The sequence below is a fragment of the Mastomys coucha genome, unplaced genomic scaffold, assembly GCF_008632895.1.
Source record: "Mastomys coucha isolate ucsf_1 unplaced genomic scaffold, UCSF_Mcou_1 pScaffold23, whole genome shotgun sequence".
Classification (NCBI taxonomy): Eukaryota; Metazoa; Chordata; class Mammalia; order Rodentia; family Muridae; genus Mastomys; species Mastomys coucha.
Window position 1 is genome coordinate 33,965,519 of NW_022196906.1, and position 13,898 is coordinate 33,979,416.

General features: G+C 38.0%; 2 protein-coding genes across 2 annotated transcripts; one reads left to right on the top strand and one right to left on the bottom strand.

Moving 5' to 3' along the window:
• Positions 1-2,639: 2,639 nt before the first annotated feature.
• On the bottom strand, positions 2,640-3,667 carry LOC116072718 (olfactory receptor 10G4). The gene has a single exon (XM_031344242.1). The coding sequence runs from the start codon at positions 3,589-3,591 to the stop codon at positions 2,659-2,661; it is 933 nt and encodes a 310-aa protein (XP_031200102.1). The 5' UTR covers positions 3,592-3,667; the 3' UTR covers positions 2,640-2,658.
• A 9,177-nt stretch (positions 3,668-12,844) lies between these two features.
• On the top strand, positions 12,845-13,842 carry LOC116072865 (olfactory receptor 10G6). The gene has a single exon (XM_031344420.1). The coding sequence runs from the start codon at positions 12,890-12,892 to the stop codon at positions 13,823-13,825; it is 936 nt and encodes a 311-aa protein (XP_031200280.1). The 5' UTR covers positions 12,845-12,889; the 3' UTR covers positions 13,826-13,842.
• The last annotated feature ends 56 nt before the right edge of the window (positions 13,843-13,898 follow it).

Consider the following 13,898-nt stretch of genomic DNA (forward strand, 5'->3'; position numbering starts at 1 on the left):
ATTTAATGTCTTAGCAGCTTCCAGACATAACAGAGCTGATACTCTTTTTTTTTTCTTTCTTTTAGATATTTTCTTTATTTACATATAAATTTCTCCATTCCCAGTTTCCCCTCCAAAAACAAACAAAAACAACAAAAACAAACCCCTGTTGCCGCCCACTTGCCCATGCCTGTCACCCTGCCCTCTTCCACTTTCTGGCCCTGGCATTCCCCTACACTGGGGCACAGAACCTTCACAGGGCCGAGGTCCTCTCCTCCTATTGATGATTGAATTTGCAATCCTCTACTATACACATGCTGCCAGAACAATCAGACCCCTCCATGTGCAGTCTTTCTCCTGACAGGCTCTGACAGTACCTGACTAACACAGATGTAGAGGCTCACAACCATCCATCGAACTGAGTACAGAGTCCCCAGTGAAGGAGTTAGAGAAAGGACCAATGGAGCTGAAGGGTTTGCAGCCCCTTAGGACGAACAACAATATGAACTAAATAGTACCCTCAGAGCTCTCAGGGTCTCAACCACCAACCAAAGAGCTGACACTCTTGTGGACTCTCACAGACTGTGAGAGCATGTACAAGAAAGGTCTCTAGAAAAGGGGAAGTAGACACAAAATCCCACGCCTGACCAAAAAAAAAAAAAAAATGCAATTGATAGCTACTCTGAAAAAGAATATCCGTTTTCTCTAATGGAGTATCGCTGTATATATCAGCTGCACACTACGACGGGCCCCATATTCAGAAGTTGATTGCCAAAACAAAATGTTGTAGATAGGTTTCTTTTGTGTATTTTTTGTTCCCATTTGATATAACCCTTTTTTGTCTTGTTGAGAATTTTTTTGTTTGTCTTAGGTACACATTTTCTTTTTTAGGAAAGAAAAGTATAGAGTTGGGTGAGTAAAGGAGGTCGGAGAAATTTGGAGGAGGGAAGACAGTATAATCAAAATATATTGTATGTATAAATTTTTTAATAAATTTTAAATTAAATAAAATTTAATAAAGTTTGATGTTGTAGAGTAATCTCCTTTTTAGACTTTATTGTACCAAGAGTGAGAATTTCTCTATATAATTTTAAATTACAGCTATAATTATTTCACTAATTACAATGTTTTTTTAATCGGATATATTCATATATATTCTTATCTGTTAGGTTTGTTACATTCTGACTAGTGAAAATGAATCTAAAACTTTCAATATACGGTATAATAAATTTAGTCTACTGCATAATTTGTCTGATTAGACTCTTTTGATTGCTTCTATCTAAACAAATGTCATAGAAATTACCAAAAATAAGCAAATCAAACTAAACTGTGTGTTTTATGCCTGCATTATGAGATGCATTCAAATGCATTTTAATTTACACAAAAACTTCAAAATAACTTATTGAAGATGTCCTTCTTCCTCTGTTGCAAAGCAGGTTATCTTCATCATGTGAACATTTACCTGTGTCTTAACTTTTCCATCTCCTATAGCTTTTGTTAGACCTCATACGAGTACTCCTCTGAATTGTTAACAGTCTTAAATGAGTAAAGTTTTATTTTTCAGCCTGTTAGATATTGTAAACTGCTTCATTTCTTTTTTCTTCAATGGTGACAACATGGAATCATTTAAATACACAGCTGAGGGACACTGGTCTAAGCCAACAGAAAATACATCAGAGTTTGATACTGAATCCCCCTAGTCCATGAGAACAATCCAATCCTCCATTTTGATGTATGTAACTGTTTTTCTTTAAATACATGTGTTTATCATACACATACTTGATACTTGTGGAAACCATAATAAGCTGTCAGAGCTCCTGAAGTTGAAATGTTAAACTGTTATAAGCTACCATGTGTGCTGGAAACTAACACAGGTTCTCTGCAAAACCATCAAGTGCTCTTAACCAATGACCAACTCTAAAACCTAAATACTTGAGATTTCATTATATTGAGTCTTAATAAACACAGTCAAATAATAATTCCATAATGCATTTTGTAAGTATTTCTAGATCATCATTGAACCATTGCTTTACAGCATACACTATGGGTATACACAAAAATATTATTTCAGCCAATTCTTGAACACTTTAATAGCTTCTGATTTTTGTCTATTAGCATTTCAAGAAACATAAATTTGTATAAAGATATAATAATTTGGCATACATACTTCATATTATATATTAAGATCTTTTAATAAATACATTAGCATTACATTAGAAATAAACTACTGGAAATACAAACAGAACTAGTAGGAGGGAAAGAAAATCTACAATTGAAAAGACATAGCCACAGGATAATGTGACTTCTAATAAGGGTAGCTGCTTCTGAGCAGTAGCACAATAATTGCATATTCATGAGCTCATTTGCATGCCATAAACCTTTTAGAAAGCAATGTGTAAGCTTAGCCTAAAGAAGAACAATTCAGCCTTCACACTGGATCTTGACTATATCACAATGCTATTTTCTAATGATTAAAAAACTGAATAAATCTTTAGGAGAGAGATTATAAAGAAGAATATGAACATATTTACCATATATGATGGATAAAATTGTAATTTTTAAGACCATTAAAAATGTATAAATTGTTTAATCCAGAGAAGTTCGTCTTAAGCAATGATTTATAACTAAGCTAAATTACTGATGTTTCTAAAACTAAATACCTCCTTTAAAGTGTTAAAATTATCTTTGAGAAAACGTTACTTTGTCTTTGAGTTTAACCAGTGCTTTCTTCACCTCTTTGTTCCTCAGGGTGTACACAACAGGGTTGAGTAGGGGTGTCAGCACAGTGTAGAAAACTGTCACCACTCCGTCCACAGCATCCCTGGAGCCTGGCCTCAGGTAGATGAAAACACAGGGCACAAAGAAGCAGAGGACCACGATGCAGTGTGAGGCACATGTCTGGAAAGCTCTGTGTCGGCCCTCTGAAGTGCGGATCCTCAGAATGGAGCAGACAATGGACACATAGGACAGCGAAATCAAAAGAAAGCAGCCCGAAGCCACTACCCCGATGTTCACAAAGATGACCATCTCAATGGCTGAGGTATCTGCACAAGCCAGCTTGAGGATGGGTGGCCCATCACAGAAATAATGCTGGATCTGGTTGGGTCCACAGTAGGGCAAATGAAAAATCAGTGTGGTCTGGACAGCAGAGTGCAGGGAACCAGTGAGCCAGGTACCTGCTGCCAGGAGGGCGCACACTCTCCCGCTCATCATGCTGCTGTACCTGAGTGGGTAACTGATGGCCAGGTAGCGATCATAGGACATGACTGTATAGAGGAAACACTCGGTGCTGCCCAGGAAGTGGAAGCAATAGAACTGTGCCACACAGCTGTGGAAGGAGATGGCCCCACCCCCTGGCGACTCCAAAGTCATCAGCAATTTGGGTACTGTGACTGTGGAGAACCACATATCTATAAAGGAGAGGTTGGTGAGGAAGTAGTACATGGGTGTGTGGAGGTGGGAATTCACCCTGATTACCATCAGGATGCGAAGGTTTCCCAACACAGTAAGAATATAAATGACAAGGAAGAGTCCAAAGAGCATGGTGTCTAGGACTGGTGGGTGGGGAAGACCTGAGAGGAAGAATATGGTCACTACACTTCCATTTAACATTTCTTCTCATCGTTTGTTTATTTCAATTTTCATGTAACTGAGAACAGAGAATTACTTCTCTATGTAGCTACTGTATCAGCCATGATACGTAATCCTAGTTTTTGCATATTTCAAAGCTTCTTTGGTAAAAACGATGAAATGAATTCAGTATCTATTTTCTCTCAAGCAAGGACATGTAGAAGGAGATAGAGAAATATGAACATATACCGCCAAAAAACTGACAGAGGAGAGAGTGTCATTTTATTACCTTTCTCCTGGTGTGTATTTTAGCCTTCCATTACTGTAACAAGTACCTGAAACAGTTTTAAAAGAAAGGTTATTGTATTTGATTGGCTGACCCCATTTCTTTTGTGTCTCATCAAGGCACCATGTCATAGCAGTTACATGGCAAAAGTATTCATCTCATGAGCAGTACATAAAATAAGAAGATGAAGAAGAGGGCAGAGATCCACATGTCCTTTTCTAAGGGTGTTTCTCTAGGATGAGTCTGCCCCTTAGTTGGAACTCATATCTTAAGAGTTTTCATTACATTCTCAAGTCTTTACCATCTGAGGCTTTAGGTAGCTACCTACCTAACTCAGCCACAGTCATTGCTATACGTTACAAAAGGTGGTGAATAAAACACAGGTGTAATATCCACACCCTTTCTTAAAAGTCTAGTCAATTGGGTATCTACTCAAGGTATCATCAAAGTTTAATCAAGGAATCATCTGGGGAATTAATCTCATCTCCAACCGTGGAACGTATTCCATCCTTACTGAGATTTATCATGCAACTTCATTCCTGGCACCTTCCGGAGTGTTCTTGTGTTCTTGGTGGTTAGTGGTAGTTGACTTGACTCTAGGATCTTTTCAAGCAAATCTAGGTCTCATGAAGTCATAGCCTTCTGAATTCCAACTATGTGACAGTAGCTAACATTGAAAGCTAGAAGAACAACCATTTACCCAAGTGTAACAACAGTGTCAGATAATGCAATATAGTCAAGTGCAAGTGGTAGCTCCATCAAATGTGTGACATTCAGTCACACTGGAGAAAGATGACTTTGTAAGAACAGTAGGCTGCTCGGTACCTTCCTGGTAATTCTACCTCTCATTCTCTATTTTCTCTCCAAGTTGATATTAAAAACTTACTGATGCAAGAATTTTATTGCCTTCACAGGTATTTCCTACATTCACAACAACCTTAAGTCATGCTCTGTTGCATTCATTTGTTAGCTGACATTAGTAATATCATCTTCTTGAGACATCATGAGCAGTAAATAAGATAGACAGTAGAACTTATTACAGCATTTGTCATGTGATAACAGCTTAATTACTGATAGTCAACCACATTGTACCCGTAGCACTACAGTGTTGTCGTTTTTGAACTTACAGAAAGAATATGTATACTATCATTGTGTTTATAGACAATTCTCAGTTTCAAAACAAGCTTTCCAGAAAGCCTTCTTCCTTGCTACTGCTGTTGGTGTCCACAATCCCCCCCCCCGATTCTCACAGAGCTTATCAGCCCCACACATAACTTAGATCCTGTTCTTCCTCCATTGATAATCTTCCATGAGGATCTCAGAACATCAACATCTTATGTGCAGTGCCAGAAAGGATCTATTAGGAACCCAGTTCATGTAATTCACCCCTCTAACCTAGTTTTCTTAATATTTTGTAACTTCAACTTCATTAATATCATATTGTACCCTAATTCACCTCCATTTTGGTCAAGTCTATATTGTTTCTTCAACAACCTGTGACCTGACACAGGAAAATTACATAATTGCAATTAAGGAAAACTGTTGTCTAGAAAAATTGAGATCTTATACAGTTGAAATGAGATATGATTATTCTTACTTAATAACAGTACGGCCATGGATGTTACTATCTATTCATTGATATATTGAAAAAACAGTAGTTAATGGTTCTGTGGATGGAGATGTTGAGAGATATTCACCATTCAAGAGAAATTATGATCTGCTACTGAGAGACAACATGTAATAAAATATATTTTAACCTCAGGCAATGAGTTTTCAGAAGAAATTAAAGTTTCTTCTTTTTTTCAACTGTGAGAGAGTAGAGAAAGGTTTGCTACAGTTACCAACTTTACTTCAGGGCTCATTAAGTGGGGGAAATGCAAGCCTAAAAATAAGTGGGAAAGGGTGAGGTGAGAAGCATGGGGAGGGGTTTGTTCTTGTTGTTTTTGTTTGTTTGTTTGTTTGTTCCTGGGAAGGGAAATTGGGAAAAGAAAAATCATATGACATGTAAATAAAGAAAATATCTAATAAAAAAATAAATAAATAAAATGAAACGGAGACAGAGGAAAAATTCTGCCATATTAACAGAATGAAATCACAAAGAAAAACTCATATTTAAGTTTGATGAAAAAATATTCTATCAGATTCTATCCACGGTATATACTTACCGTGGTCTCTATTTGTAACCACCTTGTTTATCTTCATCTCCTTACCTACCTATTTATATATCTTATGTATCTGCCCATGTGTAATTCATTTAATAGGAAAACTAGCTGACTATAATTAAATGATGCTCAAATAACATTGCTATATATAAAATTAAAGTCAGAGAAAATGAGAGCAGAAGAAATTTTATTAGATTTAAATAAAACTCACCTTACAGGATATGATTTAATGCAGGATAAAATTCATCTGAGTTTTTCCTCCAAAGGTTTCACCTCCTACATACTGCTGGGAGGTGCTAGTGTGCAAGCTATCACTCCCAGAACCAATACACCAACTTAACAAAAACTGATCCATTTCCGATCAGCAGCCAACTATGTGAAGTATGGAGACTGGAAATCAATATGGCTAAGTGAAAATGTATTTAACATGGTTGACATGATTCCCTGTCTCAGAGGAAGAAATTGGGTTTCCATATTCCCTCAATGAGTACAAAAACAGCAAGTCACCAAGGAAAAATTTTAATAAGTAGGCACTTCTCCCTATGCATTTCTCTCTTGAATCCTCCCAGGACCGCCCACGTCTCCTGGATATTTACACCTAAGGGAAAAGATCTTCCCATGATGAAATATTACTTGCCCACTACTGAACACTGTTCAGAATCTGGATGGTCATGCCCTTCTGCACTCCAGTTCGTGTCATTGTCTCCTTCACCATCTTTATACACAGATAAAACATCCAAAATTTCCAAATGTTTTTGTTATTACTTAGCACTTTAGACTATTTCTAAAAGAATGCCAACAGATTATAATGACTTTCCAATTGTATGCCATGATCAAGTTATTTATTCTGTATTTTTTAACAAACTTAAAGAACACTTATGCTAACTTTTTTATAAGAAGTAAGACTTCCTTTATTTCTTTTTTTTAGTTTTTAAATTTTTTTTTATTTTTTATTTATATGAGTACACTGCAGCTGTCTTCAGACACACACCAGAAGAGTGCATCAGATCCCATTACAGATGGTTGTGAACCACCATGTGGTTGCTGAGAATTGAACTCAGGACCTCTGGCAGAGCAGTCAGTGCTCTGAACCACTGAGCCATCTCTCCACTCTGGAATTTGTATTTCATGGTCTAAAACAAGACACACTGGTGTCATCAATAGACTAAACTGGTAACCCAGGAACAAGGAAACAAACAAAAGGAATGCAGAGCAAAATGAAGCTCGTGAGAACTGAAGGAATTCCTTTTCTGTCTTCATGTAGAATCTATCTACACAGGCCACAGTGGGAGCATCTGTATGAGTCAACCTCACTGTATAATCCGTTTATCCTCTTATAACTCATTACTTTCCATTACTGACGAGACTGTGCCCTCCACTTTGTACTTTTTGAGGCTAAAGTTTTTGTTTGTTTGAGGCAGGGTTTCTCTGTGTAGCCCTGGCTGTCCTGAACTCACTCTGTAGACCAGGCTGGCCTTGAACTCAGAAATTCACCTGCCTCTGCCTCCCAAGTGCTGGGGTTAAAGGTGTATGCCACTACTGCCCTGCTGAGGTTAAAGCTTTTTGTTGCTATTTTTTTTTTCAGCATGTGTATAGTAGAGGATTGCAAATTCGATCATCAATAAGAGGAGAGGACCTCGGCCCTGTGAAGGTTCTGTGCTTTTATTTCTTTCTTTGGACTATTAGTGCTTTCTTATTGATTTATATGAGCACTTATTACAAATAGAAGACACCGATATTGTCATCATTTAGGTATCATTTACTTTTCTGTATTTTTTAATACTCTAAGAAATTTTATCCAAAGATTTCAGTATTGCTATGTTGTTTATTTTATGTTGTATCATTGTTCCTTGGTGTGCTCTGATTTGTTATCTGTTCACCCTCATTCAAATGCTAGCTCCTTAGTGAGATTCTATGTGTAGGTTTCAAATGCTAGCTCCTTAGTGAGATTCTATGTGTAAGTTTCAAATGCTAGCTCCTTAGTGAGATTCTATGTGTAGGTTTCAAATGCTAGCTCCTTAGTGAGATTCTATGTGTAGGTTTCAAATGCTAGCTCCTTAGTGAGATTCTATGTGTAGGTTTGGGACTCTTCCCTTTCTGCTTTTAATTTATCTAAGACTATCCCGATCATTCATGCCATCTGTTACATTTCACCGTGGTGTGTACATTAAGATATATAGTTCCATGTGTGTAGAACACACAGAAACATTTTTGTAATACTTCAAATCTATACAACTGCTTTAACAGACTTGGGATTTTCTAATGTTAAATCTCCCCCATCTATTAACACACTATAACCCTCTGTTTCATTGGCAACTTTTACATTGATCTCAAAAGTCCTTTGCTAATTCTATTGCCATAGTGTTAGCCATTTTTACTTATGCTAACGTCCTGGTCATAGTCAGCATTATTGACATTTTATTCAAGATGAGTTTCCTGTGGACTGTTTCTGCACTGTGAAATGTTGTGCTTCCCATGTCCATGAAATTTAACATGTGAATAGGCTACCAAATGACCCTGGTAATAAAAACTGATCCCAGAATCTATATGTTAATTATATTTTGTGTTGAACCATCATAAATATAGATGATGTCACACATGGAACTTAGCCTTTCAGAGCACACATGCATGCACTTCAACAGATTGCTGAGTGAATCACTGTTTGTACATCCATTGATTTTTCATCCAACTCCAGCAGTTTTTGTGTCTATTTTTCACTACTCAAAATCATGTTGCAGTAAATTAAAATATGCATTTTCAGATACTGATGTAAATACGGATGCTATTATAAAACTTTATTGGTCAAACAATTATACATGGTACACTTCTGGCACATATTTGAATTTGTAGATGTATATTAGATCATGACACTTGCACATGCATGTGCACACACACACACACACACACACACACACACACACAGTCCTTGGAGTAGAATTTCTGGGTCCTAAGAACTGCATATGATTGGTTTAATTTATACCCCTAGTTTGTTAACTAAGGATTTGTTAACAAGATTTGATATCTTCACTCCCTCCATATACTGTTATAACCATTTTTATTTTAGGGTTTTGGTGGGTATAGAGCACCTCCTAATTATGTTGTTAAAATTCTCATTTTCCAAATAAAAAATAAAACTAAGATTTTTTTCATTATTTTTATTTGGTGATGTTGTACATGACATTCTTTTTTATATAAATAATTTTCCTTCTTGTTCATTGTTACTGTTCATTATGTAACCATTTAAATAGGAAAATACAAGCATTGGAATGAAAAATATTATACACAGTACCCATATATGACAAACAGTTGTGATAAAAACTGGGTTATGTCCACAAATCAATAAAAACTGTCCTTCAAATGGAAGGTTAAGCAAAGATGTATATTAATAATTCAAAACAAAACAAAGGCAAATAGTATCACAAAGCTGTTTGCATTCATTAGTTGTTGGTGTAGTACAAAATTTCTAACAGGGAGTCTGGGGAGATATCTTATAACACTCTTGAAAGGCACTTGGATGATGTGCTTGATGCATAACCATGGAAGCCCACATGGAAAAAAAATAGAGGAAGTCACCCTACCTCAACCTCTGGCTTCTACAATAGAGCATGCGTATGTACATGCTTGCCTAGAAAACATACACAAGCACACATATGCCTCATGTACATTCAGGAGGAAGAGAGACAAATGCAAACAAAGACATGGTTCCAAAGTATTAAATTATGTCTTACTTGCTACAGTGTTACTCTTATTGTTAGGTAAGATGTAACTCTTTCTTTTGTTTGATTTTTAATCAGAACCATTCCTTAACTTTATAATAGTAATCTGATTTATATTCTTATGCTCCTTCCTCTCTGTTCACATAATATCTGAACTGCCTTTTTCACTTTAGGAAAGTGGTAAAAGGTTAATCATACTTCTGCCCTTGCTTTCTCCACCAACTAAAGTTATCTGAAGTAAACATTCAGAATTAAATGTGGTGACTATGGTTTAGTTTTCTTTAGTGTCATTTAATATCTCATGTTGCCATAATGTTTTGATTTATTTAGTTATCCTGACTTGAATTTCCACTTTTTTCCAATATAAACCACATATCAGCACAGTCAATGAACAAACGTATACACTAATGCTTCCTGCTAACAGAATATATTCCTGGAATGCAGTTACTACACCTCAGTGTCTGTATATCCAAATTCATAAGAAAAAGTTGTCTTGCTTGCAGAGAGTTTAATATGCATAAAGCCTAACAACATTAATAAATAAACCAGTGTAAAAATCTGTGATTTTTTTTACCACAAATTCTTTTGTTACTCTCAAAAATGGCATTCATTCTTTCTTATTAAAAAAATTAATAATAATTATTGGTGCGCCTGTGTGTATGGTAGCAGAGTGAGTCATATGCCTCCTTTGGTACAACTCTGTAAAATTGGTTCTCTCCAGTTACCTGTAAACTGGTTCTCTCCAGTTACCTGTAAACTGGTTCTAGGAAATCAAACTCAGATCATCAGGCTTGGGCACCTTTCCACACTGACCTATCCAACCAGCCTGCAATCCTACTCACTTAACTAGGTCACTCTACTTCCAGTAAAGAGATGCTCCTACCTTCTGAGTCCCAGCCTTCCTGCTCTTCCTTCATTCTCTCTTCCCTTTCTTCGAACCTTCTTAGAGCAACTTTTATCCTGCCCCATTTTTTTTCTTCTATTTCAAAATGGAAGAAGATAAGATAGTGTCCCTTTGGGAGAAGTTTTCCGTCCTTCCATCCATATATCCATCCATGTACAAAATCAAATTATAGGACATCTAGAGTTAACAAACTAACAATCATTTAGTTTCCTAAATAGATAAAACATCTGCCCTAAATGTATACTTTTCACAGGAATATTAGACTAGCAATGCTTCCTATAATGAAAAGGTGATGTAGCTGAGGTCCTAAGCCCCTTCCACCTTACTCTCCCTATGTGAAATGATTTGTTATCAAAGATAAATCTCATCATCAGGAGGTTATGGAAATAATGATCATCCATGCAATAGGGAAATAGACAGTTGAACACAAACCAAAGTACTTGGTATGATTCCTTAGTTAGAGAATAATTTATTCAAAACAGGCAAGGGATAATGTGTTATTTCACAAATATGTTCTTTAACATGTGGAATAACAATTTATCTAATAATCAAACTGTCTTAAACACCAGACAAGACATGTTTTAACAAGTGTTTACAATCTATAGTTTGCCAACCCTGGTTCAGAACTATAAGCTTTTCTACACCTAGAGCTGAATGAATTCATTCATTCATCTACGTAGACTTGAATAAGATTAATTCACTCAATTGACGTCAACTTTTGTAGATACCCCTACTTTCTATAATTCTATTTCTTCAAGAGTAACATTGTATGTGTTTTGAGCCACCTCTCCCCAGGTCCTTACAATCCAGCTGTTTTCATTCTGGATAACCAGACACCACTCTGCCTCAGATGGTATGACATACTCTAATACAAGGCTCTAGTAATTTACTCCAAGCTAAATTTGAATGGTGCATTTAAAGTGATTAATATATGACATTCATTTAATACCTTTAGCTATTATCTGAGGTTTCAAAGAGAGAAAACTAAAACCCAGAGAGGGGGAAGAAAGCTCTCAATGCATTACCAAGTAATTCCTCTTATGAGGATCCTGTGCTATAGGGGCATTACTAGCAATTAAGCAAAATTCCAAAGGGTCTGCCGCTAACAAAGCCCACTGAAATTTATTTACACTTAGGAAGCTAATTGCTCCCAGTGGAAAATGCAGAAGTGATCCCAGCACCCCCTTAACTCCTACCCCACTGAGACTTCAGGAAGAGCCTGTGTAGCAGAAAGCAAGACTCCAGAGGCCAAAATCAAGGGACCCCTCAACCAGTAGCATGGCAAAGGCTATAAAGGGGAAGCAGAATGAGCATAGTTTCACAAGCAAGCAGCACTACCCGTAAAGCTGCAGAAATGGGTCTCCTTAAGGAGCAGCAACGTGCAAGAAGCTGGGAGGAACAGCCAGCAGTGGCCTCTCTGCAGATTCTCGTCTAAGCAGAGCTCATCAGCAGAATCCAAGAGGGAGGGAGAGGTATAGTAAGGGGAATCCTTCTGAAATGTAACTTTATTAAATAAATGTTACAGGTTTGGGAAAGAGAGGAGAGAGCTGAGACCTAAATCATAACCCTTCAGGGGAGAAAACTTTGAGCACTATTTACCTAAGGTCAATCTTGCCTCAGAGTGTTCCGATCCAGATTGTCTTCATAGACAAGCTTACCTAGTACAGAAAATGCAGGGTATACTAAACAATGATGACAAGGCTACATGGACCCTGGTACCCTCGGTCATGAGCCTTCTTGAGCATTGCACGGACCCCAATGCTGGATACTGAATTGTGCAAACTAGGCTCTGAGAACAGCCATGTCTGAGACAGTACAGAACGTTGAAAGGGTAAGATTTGCAACGTCTGATAAAATTAATAAAATACTGTAGTGAAAGTTCTGTGTTCTTATTCTCTTAAAAAAGTAAGATAAGTACTATTTTCAGACCATTGGTGTCTATAGCAGAAACTATGGAAAGCAATAAGGAGATGAGTTCATTAGCTTTAATGCTGAGATGTTCCCTGCAAGCATATAGAATCTCAGTTGGAGGGGATGTTGGGGGAGTGGTAAGGGACAAGAGAGTGATTCAGAAGAGAGGGGGAAGAAGGATGGAGAGAGAGGAAAAAAGAGAGGAAGAAAGGAGAGAGGGAGGGAAGGAGGAAAGGGAGAAAACCATTTTTATGTCTGTTTAAGAATAATATAGAACATATGTGCCATGTCTAGAGACCTCACAAGAACATTGAGCCTCCTTTCCTTCTGCTGTCTTCTGCCAGATGTAATTATCAAGGACATGCAAAGCAGCAACCAGACCTCTGTGTCTCACTTCATTCTGGTGGGCCTGCACCACCCACCTCAGCTTGGGGTGCCACTCTTCCTAGCATTTCTTGTCATCTATCTCCTCACTGTCTCTGGCAATGGGCTCATCATCCTCACCGTCTTGGTGGACATCCGGCTCCACCGGCCCATGTACTGGTTCCTATGTCACCTCTCCTTCTTAGACCTGACCATCTCCTCTGCTATTGTTCCAAAGATGCTATCTGGCTTTCTCTTAGATAGTAGAATTATCTCCTTTGGGGGCTGTGTGATTCAGCTGTTTTCTTTCCATTTCCTGGGCTGCACTGAATGCTTTCTTTACACGCTCATGGCTTATGACAGATTCTTGGCCATCTGTAAGCCTTTGCACTATGCGACCATCATGACTCGCAGCGTCTGTAATTACCTCGCTCTGGGCACCTGGATTGGAGGGACCATCCACTCACTTTTCCAAACGAGTTTCATATTCAGGCTGCCTTTCTGTGGCCCAAACCGAGTTGACTACTTCTTCTGTGACATCCCTGCCGTTCTCCGTCTGGTCTGTGCAGACACCACCATCAATGAGTTGGTCACCTTTGTAGACATTGGCTTCCTGGCCCTCACCTGCTTTATACTCATCCTCACTTCCTACGGCTACATCGTAGCTGCCATTCTGCGAATCCGGTCTGCAGATGGACGCCGCAATGCCTTCTCTACCTGTGCTGCCCACCTCACCGTGGTCATCGTTTACTACGTGCCCTGTACCTTCATTTACCTACGGCCTGGCTCACAGGAACCTCTGGATGGGGTGGTAGCTGTCTTCTACACAGTCATTACACCCTTGCTTAACCCCATCATCTACACACTACGAAACAAAGAGATGAAGGCAGCTTTGCGGAGGCTGGGAGGCCTCAGGGAGGTACAGCCTTGCTGACTTCACCCAGCACAGGTTTTCCATACGCACAAGCACAAGGATGAGAGACATTGTGTCAAGCAACTAGGAAGAC